This window comes from Staurois parvus, unplaced genomic scaffold, assembly GCF_062004578.1.
Source record: "Staurois parvus isolate SC_StPar_1 unplaced genomic scaffold, SC_StPar_1.0 ptg000347l, whole genome shotgun sequence".
Taxonomy (NCBI): Eukaryota; Metazoa; Chordata; class Amphibia; order Anura; family Ranidae; genus Staurois; species Staurois parvus.
In genome coordinates, this window is record NW_028318143.1 from 14,481,714 (window position 1) to 14,496,066 (window position 14,353).

The following is a 14,353-nucleotide window of genomic DNA, read 5'->3' on the forward strand; positions in this document are numbered from 1 at the left end:
ACACAGCGGTGATCAAATACGACCGAGCGAAAGCTTTATTTGTGGGAAAAAAATGCCAGATTTCATTTATGTACAGTTTTGTATGACAGTGCAATTGTCAGTTAAAGCAACGCAGTGCCGCACTGCAAAAATGGCCTGGTCAGGAAGGGGGGGGGGGGGGGGGTGGACGACTTCTGGAGGGCAAGTGGTTAAAGAACATTAACTGCTATCAGATTGTTATGGGTAAAGTTCCACTTTAAATTACACAGGAGCTCTTATACCTGTTATGGGGTTTAGATATTTACACAGTTGAACTCACTTTTCTCTGCTAGAGTTAAGAAATACAACCTGAGCACCTCCCTGGATGATGAGTAAGCAGCAGCAGACTGATGAGGTCATCCTCTCCCCTTATAGCTTTATTTTTTGTTCAGTACATGTGCATTTAGCAGAGCCTAATTAGCTAAGCATACTGACAGTCTGTGTGCACCGTAGATGGGTTTAAAGAAGGCACAAATACACGGATTGCATTTAAAAGTACTTTTTTTTATGAACACATAACTGTATTAAATTGTGTTTTTTTGGGTCTGGAAATCCAGTTTTAAAAATATATTTTTTCGATAACAATAGTTCCTGAATCTGTACTGATATCAACAGCTACTAATCCTCTGTATGATGGCACTCAGACTAGAAAGGGTTATGACCATTGCTTTCTACAATGCTGTCAGAAAGTGAACAGGCTTACAGTAAGAGGGAGCAGTGCACAGATATAACCTCAGCACTGTGCTACTGCTCCCTCATCTTCAAAATCACACATTTTCAAGGGTCTTCACCTAGGCTGTATTGTTTGACTACACCGCTGTCTGCACTGGAGGTCCAGACACTGCCTTAACCTCCCTAGCGGTCTGATTATGTCCATATTTCTGTGCTCAAAGCTGTTCATTTTTTTGCATGGAAATGTGTATTTTTTTTATTGTAGGCCTGTAATGTTTAGGAATAACTCACTGAAATCTGTCTGAACAAGAGTCTAGTAAACATCCCGGGTATGATAAAACTTGAAACACGAAATCATAAATTATAATTTAATAAATAATCATAAAAAATAATAATATAATAATAAATTTAATTCAATAATATAATCAAACCAAAAACACTGAAATTTGAAATATAGCGCCAAGTTCGCACATCACTGAGCAAAGTCGCAAAATCGTTTTCAGTGTCTGATGACGAATTTCCCCACGAATCATTATCACTCAATTCTGCAAGTAGTTCTAATTTACTATCGCTGTTCTCTAGCCGGTCTAAAACCGCTTTTGACCTAAAGGGACGCTTTTTGGACGCCATAGACGTTTCTCAGTTTCCAGGCAGAAAGAACAGTAAAAATGCAGGCAGGGCACAGGACAAAGCACTCGGGACAAAATGTATGTGAAATAGTTTGATACAGTAATGTTTTACTATGTGATTTTAGTGAATGTCACTTTTTGTCATTTTCAAATTTCCCGCCGTTCTGTCCCCCGTACGCCCCAACGCTCGCAGGGGACGGAACCCAGATGACAGATGCCGGCATCGGCCAGATTACATTGCCGGGAACACTGCAGGATGGACATCGTGGGAGTGCAGGACAAGGTAAGTGATCGAGGGATCGTAGAGCAGCGCCGCATGGTCAGCCCGAGTGTAGCTCGGGGTTACCGCTTGTGGTGTTGAAAATTTATCCCGAGCTACACTCAGGAATACCGCCAGGGAGGTTAAGGAACGTATACACAGACCAAAAATCAACTGGTTGAGCACAGAGCAGCCAACTTTCAGTCTTTGTTTACTGCTGTCTGTTCAGCAGAAGCCTTCTATCGAACAGTTCTGCTGGACAACCTGCATTCAATGAGCGCTTGTAGCCAAAGGCTGCAGCGCTGATCTGTCTATTCGTATAGGGTCCTCCTTGTACGAATACGATAGCATGGCAGGAGAGATCCCAGCATCACCATCACACATCGCTTGTGCGGATGCGGGGATCTGTCATTTTTGCATTCAACCCGCTGGTTGGGGAAAAAAAAAAACCCTGAACATTTATACCTAGTTTAAATTTTCTAACAAAAAAGAGTCACAAGAACAGTTGAAGGAAATTAAAAAATTTATGGTAGCTAAAGCGGTTCATGTATACTGTACAGTATGCTTTAGCTGCTACACAGAAATACAGCTAAATATACATACATTGTTTCAACAAAAATATATTTTCTTTAAAATATTTTATCTTACAATAGGTTTAGGGAGCTAAGGAGGGCGCTGAACAGTTTTTAGGATGCTTTCACACTGAACTTTTTCTTTAAGGGTACCTTTATAAAATATCAGAATGGAAGTTGGGTATGCCCCAACAGATTTTCAGACAATTCACAGAGCTAAAACACCAGGATAGGGATACTTTTTTAAATATAAAAAAAAGGAAAACTTACTAATTGCAGCTCTTCCTGACATTCCAGCAACTGTTTCTCCAGTGGCGTGAGCCGTTCCTTTCCCTGTGCCAGGTTCTCCTCCAGCTGTACAGTCTCCTCCTGCAATTGGATCAGCTCCTCCTTAGCTTTAATGACTTCCTCCTCATAGTTGGAGATCTGTCTCTCCTGACTTGATACCTCATTTTGTAAAACAGAGACCTGAGCAAACAGAAGGGGGTCCAAGAAGAAGGAGAAGCTGAGTATGCGATAAATCATACAACCTGGGACAAGGGTACTGAGATAACTGTACAAGGATCTAAGAGCCAGCACAGGAGTCCAGAGACTGGATTGAAAAGTAAATATTAGCAAGTGTTTGCAGGCATCACAAGGTGCCTTGCGTTGGCTCCTTCTAGCACTCTTGTCATATTAGGCACGATTTACTTTAAAGAAGTCTCACTTCGATTTTTCTTGATGCGTTCTGTTCCCAGGGGACACAGTGCAAAGAGCACAAAGAACATATAGTACTTTGTCCAATCTTCCTATGCGCTGTCTAAAGTTAGCTGTGAGGTTGTCGGGATACCTCCCTTCCTCCACGGCTGTCCCACAACACAGCTAGCAAGGAGATGACTGCTCTGAAAGATGGCACATTTCTCTGTCTTCAAGCACTACCTGGAACATTTTAGCTGCCAGGCACCCCCTCCTCTGCAGTCCTTCTAAGATGCTTGTCTTGGGCAAGTGCCTGAAGACAGAGAAAAGAGCCATCTGCCAAAGCAGCCATCTCCTTGCTAGCTGCGTTGTCAGACAGCCAAGGAGGGAGGAGTGGGTGTCCTGTCTGACCTCACCACTAATTTCAGCCATCACTTAGAAAATAGGAATTACTGCACGTATTTTGTCCACTGGGGAACAGGACACAATACAAATAGTGAGACTTCTTTATCAAGCCTGTGAGAGAATCAACAAATGTCAGAAATAAGCAATACTGAAAATGTCTTACCATTCCCCAAAAAAGGAAACCGGAGCTTTTATCCAAAATAACTTTACCTGTCTTGCCTCCTCCTCACATTTCAATCTCAGCTCCTGTAACTCTTTCTCCAGTTTTGCTTTCTGCTCATCCAGACCTGCAAGCACCTCCTCTACCTCCAGCTTCTGGGCTTGGAGCTTCTTCAAATTAGCATTCTCTTTCTCCACCTCATCCTGAAGATCCTAAACAACACAACAGACCAATAAGAGACCAAGTTGGTACAAGTAGGTAATGAAGAATTCTATTGAAGTGTCATTAAAGGAAATTTTTTTATTTTTAGTTTTGGATACAGTGGAGAGGGATTAGAACTCGTCAGGTTTTGTTTCTGCCTGTGTTCCGGTTAGGGAGATTTACCCTCTCTACTTATCTTGTTTACCGTTATTGTCAAGTATCAATGTATAAAAAAATCCCAAATTTTGGATTCACATTAGAACAGGAATAGTAGGGAAATCTTTCAATGGGGTACTAGCTCTGGTGACTCCGTGGGATTCCCTTACTTTGGAAGGATTTCCTCTCACTTCCTATTTTGGCTACAGGACAAGAAGTGAAGAAAAATCTCCACAGTGGGACACAGATGGCAAAACAAATCTGACTGGGGTTATAACCTCTTAGATTGTAAACTCCAAGGAGCAGACCCCTCCTAATCCTCTTGTATTGAACTGTATTGTCTCCCCTTATATTGTAAAGCGCTATATAAATCCTGTATAATAATAATATTAACAACCTTACCCCATCCAAAATGAAACAAAATTGCCTTTAGTGAACCTTAATAAATAATAATTTGGTGTTCTCTTTCTCCTTGCTGCTTAAACATTCCCTTGCTGTTCTCCTTCTCTAACACAACCACCAGGGTTATCCCAGTTAAAATTATGTAAAGCATATCTATTCTAAAATATTATCTTAAAGGATAAATGCACTTTTAGCATCCTTATTGGTTGGGTTTCTATTCTCATTGAACCAACGGGTTGAATGGAAAAAATTGACAGATCTTAACATCCACACAAGCGAGGCTTGGAACGCATGCCGGCCATCAATATTGGTTTTCACACAAACATAGGCTGCATAGACTGGTGCTGGTTTACGGGCACCAGTGCATTGATATATGTCTATCTTGTTATGCTATTTTCAATAAATACTGCACTTAGAGCAATTTAATTCATTTGGTTTATTTGAGCTGCTTTGAGCATTACCTTTATCTTGAGGAGAGCCTGGGATTGTGAATCTATCCACCATTTGTGTACCCAGAGTCTAGTGATCACCGAACTTGGAGCAGTCATCTCTGATCCCCTGGATCCATATCTCTTATTAGGAGACCGGGAGGTCTAATCTAGGAGAGCCTGGGATTGTGAATCTATCCACCATTTGTGTACCCAGAGTCTAGTGATCACCGAACTGGGGGCAGTCATCTCTGATCCCTTGGATCCATATCTTTTATTAGGAGACCGGGAGGTCTGATCCAGGAGAGCCTGTTGCTGGTCGTCAATATTTATGATAACAAAACGATATTTGACCACCTTAACCAGGGTCAATTCTGTCTGGCGAGTGAGAAATTCACTTATTGTCTACGCGTAGTGAAAGAGCATATTTTTGGTCTACGGGACTGTATCTTTATTTGAATGTCACTATAATATATTATGTTTACTATTCACCATTGTTATATAATCACTATTCACTATTGTTATATAATCATTGCAGCGTCTAACTACTCACGTATTCAAAAATATTTAAGAGTCCCAGGCACCCACAGATAACAGAACAGGAATATCAGTCACTGTCAGTCTGTGTGACAGGGCAAAATGTGTCTGGGGAATCAAACAAGTGGACTATTTCTCTAATTAAAAGCAGAGCAAATGAGAAAATATGGATGCTATCCACGTCAAAAAGATTTTAGCATTCACTCTCCAATCTGCAAGTGAATTTCCATCTTGAAATAGGTTTTTCAAGGGAATACTTTTGTGGCAGTTGTGCGCATGGACACATGGACCTGACAACCATTTTGTTAAGGTCTTCCATCTTGTGTCCTGGGTCTGCAGATGTCATTCTCACTCTGTCCAGTCCCCCCTCCCCTTTGAATGGAATGTGGTCTGTGTGTGTGCACTGGGGTCACAAATGCATAAGGCACAGCTGGATAAGCTTCATGGTTGTAACCCCAATTAAGCCTTGTGCCAGAGGGTCTGACAAACACTTTCATCTGCCCGGTCGTAAAACTATAACTTAGTCGGTCACTTGACATGTAAGCATTACCTCAGAGTGGCCATAAAACGTAGATTCCACGAGTCATTTCTCATACAAATTCATAAACTTCCGCAGGAACTGAGCAAATTGATATAAAGCATATATTCAGATAGGTCATTTTTATACGAGTCATCTGACACCTTTCACCCCTAGGTAGCGTCTACAAGAAAGTAGAAAGCAATATATTTTTATCCGGAATGGCAGCATATGCCATATTTGGTATCTGGATGTTTTCGGAATATGATTCTGCATCTGCCAGTGGCTAGGATGCTACATGTACCTATTAAAGGTTATTGACCATGGTATAAACTTGTGAGGGATTTGGTCATGGCCTGGGTCCCCGCCTAACACCCCTCCCCAAATGAGGCAATTGGCCCTTGGCTTCAGGAGACACCCCCTGCTGGGATACTAAAAAAAAGGCTGACATGCCTGGAGAGAAAAAAGAAGAGATACCTCCCTTTTAACATCAGGAACATGTTTGGGAGAAAGGCAACCCTTTTGTTCGGATGTTTGGACTCTGCTGAAACCAAGGACTTTTTGCAAGTATCCTACCTTCTGAAACTTCTTTCTTTTATTTCTCTGTTGTTTTATTGCTCTCTCTCTATTTATATATATTTGTTACATCTTTTTCTGTAAATATTTTAATTGCACCAATTTGACCTTTTTAGTAATAAATCCTATTTTCTGAAAAGTGTTGAAATTGTCTCTAAAGTGCAAACTAAAAGAATCTCTGTCTCTGAAGTGTGCTACTGTATGTGATAATCCTCTGAAATACATCTGTCTGTGGTGGCAGTGTGTATACAGACGCTTATATTAATATCACAGTGTTACTGCTAAGAGTTGTGAGTTTCCTCCTTCTCTGTAAAAAGGTGGTAGAGGCAGTGTGAAGGGTTAATTGTGTAATTAACCTGACCCAGTAACAATCGCTCTCAGGCGGCTGGCACATAGATTGTGGTCCCGCGAGCTGGAAAATCTTTGTGCACGGTGCAGCTGAGAGTGGCATTGTTACGCAAGTGACAGCACGGTCTGGGATTGGCTGGTCCTTCGGTCACAAATTGGTGAGAAGGGCTGGGGTCTGACGCCGCACACCGTCACAACTTTCACTTACTTTTTTGAACTATTTGTTAAAAATAGCCACCTGTTATAGCAGAACGTGTCAACATTTTTTGACAGATATAAATGGATATGTGCTTTAATATATTCCGGTCTGTTTATTCTGGTCCCAGTGATGGAAAGCTGTGTAAACTAGTACATAAAAAAAGAATGCAATGGTTTCCAAATCTCACAAACCCAAATTTTATTCACAACAGAAAATAGCAAATGTTTACACTGAGAAAATGTACCATTTTAAGAAAAAAAAAATAGGTAACTTTGAAATTGATGGCAACAATACGCCTCAAAAAAGCCAGTAGAGCATTGTACTGCATTCATCATTGCATTCCGTTTTATGTAGATTTTACACAGCATCCCAACTCTTTTGGAATTGGGGTTGTGATTTTACTTGCCGAAAAGGAATGCTTGTTGCTTCTTAACCAAGAAAAGCAAGGTCATCTGATATAATCTGTGAAGCTTGCTATTGTGACATGCCAGGACACTAATTTATGTAAATAAAACTGTTTTGATACTGAAGATGAGTCATTCTTGGAAGCAAAATCCTGAAAGTCATTACTTTGTAAACAAAAAAAACTTGAAAACATCACCCAATTAGGCAGTGAATAGACTTGGAGCAGATGTGCTTCAACTTTGAAGTTGAATCCTGAACTCAATTTCTGGGGGGGAAAAAGCCATAGGTCTACTAAAGTCACCAAAAGGTTTACTGTGAGGACCCTTTTGGAGTTTTGATCCAACGGTTGCATTCCTAGGGCCTTGGTCAGCACCATGGCCCTCCAGCATTGAGGGGCCTACACCTAATTTTTCTAGAGATACTGTCTACATGACATTTTCCTTTCTGCTTGGTTGAGGCAGGGTCTTCTGAGTGCTCTGGTTTCCAACCAGAAAATGAACACATAAAGCAAACTTAACAAACCCTATAGAGGGTATGTGTTTGTGTGTTCTTATGATTTCACTAGGGAAATAAAACCATAACATTTACGTTAAAGTGGTATTAAACCCAAAAAACAGAAATGTAATATAATGCAGCTTATCACTCAGATGTGGTGGCTGTATTATGTATCTTTTTTAGAATTTTTCCCTCTGTTTTCACCTGGTGATCTGGCCAGTAAGACACTTCCAGTATTAGAATACCCCCACTCTGGATGAAAGAGCACCTTTGGAGAGCTGCATTGTCAGTCTTTGGGGGAGGGGAGTGTTATATGTACTAGCAGATTTAAATGCACTAACAAATTGAAGCCATACTCTGACTAATACTTTATAAGCAATTATAGCAGTTTTTCCTGTTGGGATAAAGGTTTTAAATGAATAAATAAAAGCTGTTCACTGTAAGTACCCCTGCTAGTGGCAAATGGTTGTCTCAACCTATTAACTGATACATTTGCAGGACAGCTAGCTCTGTTAAAAAACAACAGACTTACTGGCCAGATCACAATGTAAAAATAAAGGAAAGAAAGCCTAAAACTAATGCAGCCATCACATCTATGAATTGGTAATCTGCAATCTAATAAATGTTTACTTTTGGGTTTAATATCACTTTAAGACAGAAAATCATGTTACTGGATCTACTGCATGTACTTAGACCCAGATTTGTGAAAACGTCAATGAATAAGGCAGTACAACTTTAGAATGAATGAACGAATGACAGATAGACCGTAATTTTATTAAAGCTGAGATCCAGCCAAAACATATATTAGCTTTGGACAGAGTAGGGAAGGATTGCACTTTCGCTTAGTTTCATGTCCTAGTGACAGAAAATGATAGAAAATGTCATCAGTAGACAAGATTTTTAGTAAAGCTTAAAAGGGTTAATACCTCTGTCAGCTTTTTATTGCTGTTCCATTGAAAACTGTTACCCTCATTTCCTGTACCAGTGTAAAAGAAACAGGAATCAAGTGAAACCTGCTCCAACAGTGTCAAAGAGAGCAAAAAAAAAAATGCTACCCTTTTTCATACAAAACTAAAACTAAATCTGGCTGGAGTTTTTATAACCTGCAGGACTTCAGGGAAAAGCATTGGAAAATTAACAATTAATTCCAAGTACAATAAACAGGGAACTGCGTAGTCAAAGACATATGACATCACACAGTCGCTTGATAAAAATGGCCTGGGGGAACACATAGGTGAGATTCAGCCTTGTGCCATCCTGACATTATAGAACGTAACAAAATAAAAAATAAACTGTAAACAGGCCAGAAGTTTTTAAATGCTACAATACAGCATTTTAATCCACTTATTAATAATGTATTTCCTTTTCAAATTAGTCTTCTGTTGTCTATAAATTAGTTATATAAAAAATAATCTGATAAAAAGGAAATTATATTCTTGCAGAAAATATTTTATATAATATTTTGATAAAAAGGAAATAAAAAAAAAAAAAAAAAGACTATATTGCATTAAGTTAGCACACAGTGCTCTTGCAGAATGGAAATCACGACAGCACATTTTCAACCAACAGTGAGCATTCTCCTGGGTCATGATCCTAGCGCTGGTGGAGAGTGCTCGTCATTAAGGAATATCAGCCCTGAACACACTGCCTTGCAATCTAAAGAATTGTGTATATGCCATTTGTCCAGGTCAGAAGTGCTCTTCTCCCTATACAAATAAAGAGGAATACAAAAGCAGCTTGATGCAGCTTAGGGGGAGGTCAGAAGCACCTCTATAGGAACACCAAAGAACTACAGAAGCAGCTTGAATGCAACCAGAATGCACCTAAAAGCATGCTGCATTTGCCCATCTAAGCAAGCCCTAGTTAGACTTGGGCTCACCATACATACACCATACACTGACTGTACAAATCTATGTGATATAAGGACCTACCTAAACTATACTACAAATGTGTAATCAGGCAGGCCCTTGCATTTAATACTTGATTGGAACAAAGAAGATTGTACAATCACTATAATATCAATGTGCAGCGCTGCACATTGATATTATAGTGTTTTGTTGGAGACAGAGGGTTTGCCACACTGTGCTAGCTGCGTTACTTTTTCTTTTTTGTCTTGCGCTCACCATTTATTCTTTGGTTATAGATTGTACAATCAGACTGTAACGTTTGGGGTGGGTTTGAAAGCATAACACGACTGGTGTTACTGAACACTGCCCAGGCTCCCAATCATCTGGCATCGACCAGCTCCTAAAACAATGTTAGTTAAGAAACCAAACCCTCCACTGCTTCACGACTGATTCATTTGTGCAATGTCTTTCTCCAGCTGAAGATGGGAGCCTTGTCTGTACTAGATATCTTGAACAATTCTCCCTTAAACTTTTAAATGTAAAATTCCTAAGAGAAGGAACATAAGGTGCCTATGACCCTGGCCAAAAGATCCTCTTTTCACTTTAGTAAGAGCTAGACTTCTTCCTTCTTCCACATCAGAGCTAAGCCTTACCCACCAGTCCTACCCCTGTCCAAGGAAAGTATCCCCACCAGCTTTGAAGAAACTTTCACTTAACACTGCAAGTACTTTTGGGCCAGTTCACACCACAATTTTTGTATGCGCGTTTTTGATGCGTTCTGGTGCATTTTTTGTACTTTCAGGTGTGCTTTTCCTCCTTTTTCTTCATCTCAGATCAGGATATGTGCGTTCCAAAGCATTTTTTGTGTGTTCCAGTTTGTTTTTGCAGCGTTCTACCTTGGTCCAGATGTGTTCCATACACAAAAAGTGCAGCACATTCTTTTTTTGTTGACTGCACTGGAACATACTGCACTGGTGTGAGCTAGGGCCATTGGAATACATGGAAATACTATGCATATGTTTTTAATGCAGAGTAAAAATGCACTGGATTGCATCTGGTGTGAACACTAGCTCCTATCCCAAGGCAAGGGACAAGAGAGGTCAAAACCTAAGTTAAAAAAAAAAAAAAAAGTAAGGTGAAACTAGTTTCAGAGAAGCACAAAGCAGAGGAGTTTCCAACAAAGGTAAGAACAGACACATTGTGATGTCCGCACTTAGGCAGGCCTTTCACTTTTAAAAAATGACCTGTTGTGGCAAACATAGTAATGCTGTCTGGTTTTTGAAAATGCACACTCCAGGGCTGCCATCATCTTTTTATTTGCTAATGAGTCATTGACCTGAAACAAGTGAGGTTTTCAGACATCTATACAAGTGCGGTTTTCAGACATATATACACATGCTTGTTCCAGGTCACTGTCTCACCAAATAGTGAGTGAAGGATAAAGCTGACAGGTCTAGAGCATAAATCTCAAAGTGACTGTAAAGGCTGTTTGTTTGTTTTTTAATAACAAACATGTTATATTTACCCACTCTGTGCAATAACTTTGCACAAAGCAGCACCAATCCTCCTCTGGGGTCCCTCCATGGCGGTTTAGGCTCCTCCTTTTCTCTGTGCGTCACCTTAGGCAGCCGCTGTTGGTACACGTGGGCTCAATCCTGGCCAAAGATGTGAGCGTCTTTTGACACACACAGTGCAGCTCGGCCTCACAGGATTTGATTGACAGCAGCAGGAGCCAATGGCTCTCCCTGATCTCACAGAATCCTGTGAGGAGAGAGAGAAAGCAGTGTTGCTGCTTTTGGGCACAGCAGCTGGATCAAAAGAGGAGCCAGGTAAGTATTTAGGGGGAGCTGATCGTGAAAGGTTTTTTACCTTAATGCAGTGAATGTATTGAGGTAGAAAACCTGTAGACTGGGTTCTCATCTGTGCGGGCCAGTTTGCAGTGCGATTTTAAAGCCCAGCCAGGTGCGATTTCGTGCGGCAGTTCAGGTGCGACTCCAAAGCAAATTGTTAAGGCTACTTTCACACTGATCAGCAGCAAAAACGCAGGCATTATTACCGCGCTTTCTGAGCATTTTTAAAAGGCACGTGACTTAAAAACTGCACCAAAAATGTTTTTTAGAGGCGTTTTTGAGGCGCTTTTTAGGCGTTTTCCATTGATTTCAATGGGAAGAGGCATTTTTGGGGTGTTTTGTTTTTTTTTTTTAATTCCTCAAACATGCCCTAAAGAAGCTGAAAACAGGAGTTTTTACACCGCACCGCAAGCGTAATGTCTCAGTGTGCAAACATACATAAATATACATTCACATACATAGAGAAGTGTTTTTCTTGAGCTTTTCAAGTGCTTTTTTTAACGCAAAAAAGCTTCAAAAACTCCTCAGTGTGAAAGTAGCCTAAAGTGTAAGAGACTGGAAATCGCACCTGAACTGAAACTGAAAATTGCACAGGACTCGCTTTTTCAAATTGCACTGCGGTCAGTCCGCACACATGTGAACAGGCTCCACAGAAAAAAGCCTTTTGGTTCACATGTCATGCGAATCAGTGCTGTTCAAAATGCATCTGAATTCGTATATATGTGAACTGAGGGTTAGCCGTTACAACCACAAAAAGTCAGCAATGGGAGCTACAACTGGTTTCTTTTAAGCCTTTCAAGACCTACACCAAACACGTTTAGCATCAAATCAAACTTGTCAATAATTAAGAAAAACAGAGCAATGTTACCTAAAGAACTGAGTCAGTTGTCTTATTCGTGTTAGCTATATAAAAAGGGGGGGGGGGGGGGAATCTGCAAGATTTTGCAAGGAAGTTCAGCTCTTACTAAACAAGAGCTATTGGTCCAGTCAGGTAGCCCCCAAGCACCCCAAGGACTGAAAGAGATGACAAGTGTAAGAGTAAGGGCTCATGTACACGGGGCGTTTGGAAATCTCTTCTGAATGGTGGAAACTGACTGCTGGAAAACATAGGTTAAAAAACATCAGTTTAGCTGCGTTTGCATACTGCGTTAATGCGCGTTTAGAAGCGTTTTTAAAAGATAACATCAAGAGACCTTCCCAAATGCCCAGAATGCACTGAAAAATAGTAAAAAATTTACTATTTTAGACATTTTGAGAGGAATAGAGAGAGCAGAAGCAGAGAGAGTAGTATGTGTTGAGATGACCTGTCTTTTATGGTTGTATTCACTATGGATCCCATCATGAGCATAATGCGGCACGTTCTGCCATTTTTTCCTTCACGTGAAACCTGGAACTGACTGCGCTGGTGTACCGGGTCCATTTGAATACATGGAAAATGCTGTGCATGCATTTCAGATGATGAAAAAAGGCTCTGGACAGCATCTGGACATGGAACAGTTAAAAAACACTTCTAAACGCAAACGCTTATAAACGTGGTTAACCGCATTTACAAGTGTTTGGCATTTGAAACGCCAGTAAAATGTACTCCTGAACGCAAGTTTGATGCGTTCGTAAAAACGACTGTAAACTCAACTGCCTGCAAACGACATAGTGTACATGGACACATAGGAAAACATTAGGGAGAGTTCAGGGGCTGCTGAAAAAAACACTTAACAGCTCCTGAACGCCAGTTTATCAGCTGCAGAGTACATAAGCCCTAAATGCAAGCAGCAACGAGCCCGAGTGAAACATCAAGATATTTTTTTTCGTATCACAGCAGTTTCTCAGACAGATATTCCAGCATAAAGCCTGACACAGCCCAGGCAGCTCGAGACGTACAGGCATAGCTCTATGTGATTTAGCACTGCAGCACATATTGGAACATAATGAATATTCATCTGTCACAGCTACAAGCTCTGTGACTACAGAAAATATCTGGGACAATAACATACTGTAGGTGGAAAATTATTTATTTTAAATCTGCATATAATTTCGAGATGTATAATGAGATGAACAGGGATCATTGACATATGGGATGTGAATGCTGGAGCTTTAATGTGGTGAGATGAAGGTATGAAAGATAGGCCATTCCCAGGCTGAAGGGAAGCGGTCGGCTTGAGTAGTGATGGAAGCTGAGCAGCATGACAGATATAGGTCAGATGAAGGTTAAGGAACCAGCAGCACATAAAAGGCAAAACAAAATTAACAGGAAAAATAGAACAGCACAAAGGACCGAGCAATTCATGGAGTCATGTCAACAAGAAAGGACATTTAGGACTCTGTGGAGAAAGGAGGCCATGTAAACATCAACAGTCATGTGGAAAATGTTAATATTCATAAAAATGATTCAATGTATTTATTGAGACCAGAGGTGCACCATATTTTAAACAGGCCTCCAAATAACTACATTTCATTCGTGTAAGGTCCCAGCTATCTGTTTTTATATAACAAAAACAGGACAAAAACTACATGAACGAATAAGGAAAGAAAAAATAAAATCCATTTCTACCCAAAAATGATATTTCAGGATATTCTAGATGGGAACCTTTAGTTAAAAGTGCATCTGTATTTAAGATGCATGTACACCTCAAAAATGAATGTGTGCTCCCTTCTGGTCTGTTAAAGCAGTATTGAATCCAAAACCGAAAATGTATTATATTGCAGCTAACCAATAAGTAAAATAAAAGCTGATCATTTTAAACACCCCTGTCAATGGTAAATGGTTTGTCTCATCCATGTAACTGATACATTCTGCTGAAGAGCTTGGGCTTCTGAAAAACAGCAGAGATGCTGGCTGAATCACCAGAAGAAAACAGCTGAAAGAAAGCCTAAAAAAGGGAACTAATAAAGCCATCACTTCCAATCGTTGGTAAGCTGCAAGAATAATAATCAACATAAAAAATAATAAATGTTTGCATTTGGGTTTAATACCGCTTTAAATATACCATGCACAGTGGTTGTAA

At 40.2% G+C, this 14,353-nt stretch overlaps 1 protein-coding gene across 4 annotated transcripts in view; it reads right to left on the minus strand.

Annotated features, from left to right (window-relative positions):
- The window catches only part of EPS15 (epidermal growth factor receptor pathway substrate 15), a 181,653-nt gene that overhangs the window by 38,361 nt on the left and 128,939 nt on the right, over positions 1-14,353 (minus strand). For all 4 annotated transcript variants that reach the window (XM_089684469.1, XM_089684467.1, XM_089684466.1 and 1 more), the window contains 2 exons: positions 3,441-3,602; positions 2,421-2,618 (listed from right to left, as the gene is read on the minus strand). In XM_089684469.1, the coding sequence (XP_089540595.1) occupies positions 2,421-2,618; positions 3,441-3,602 (360 nt within the window). The remainder of the gene's footprint in view (positions 1-2,420; positions 2,619-3,440; positions 3,603-14,353) is intronic.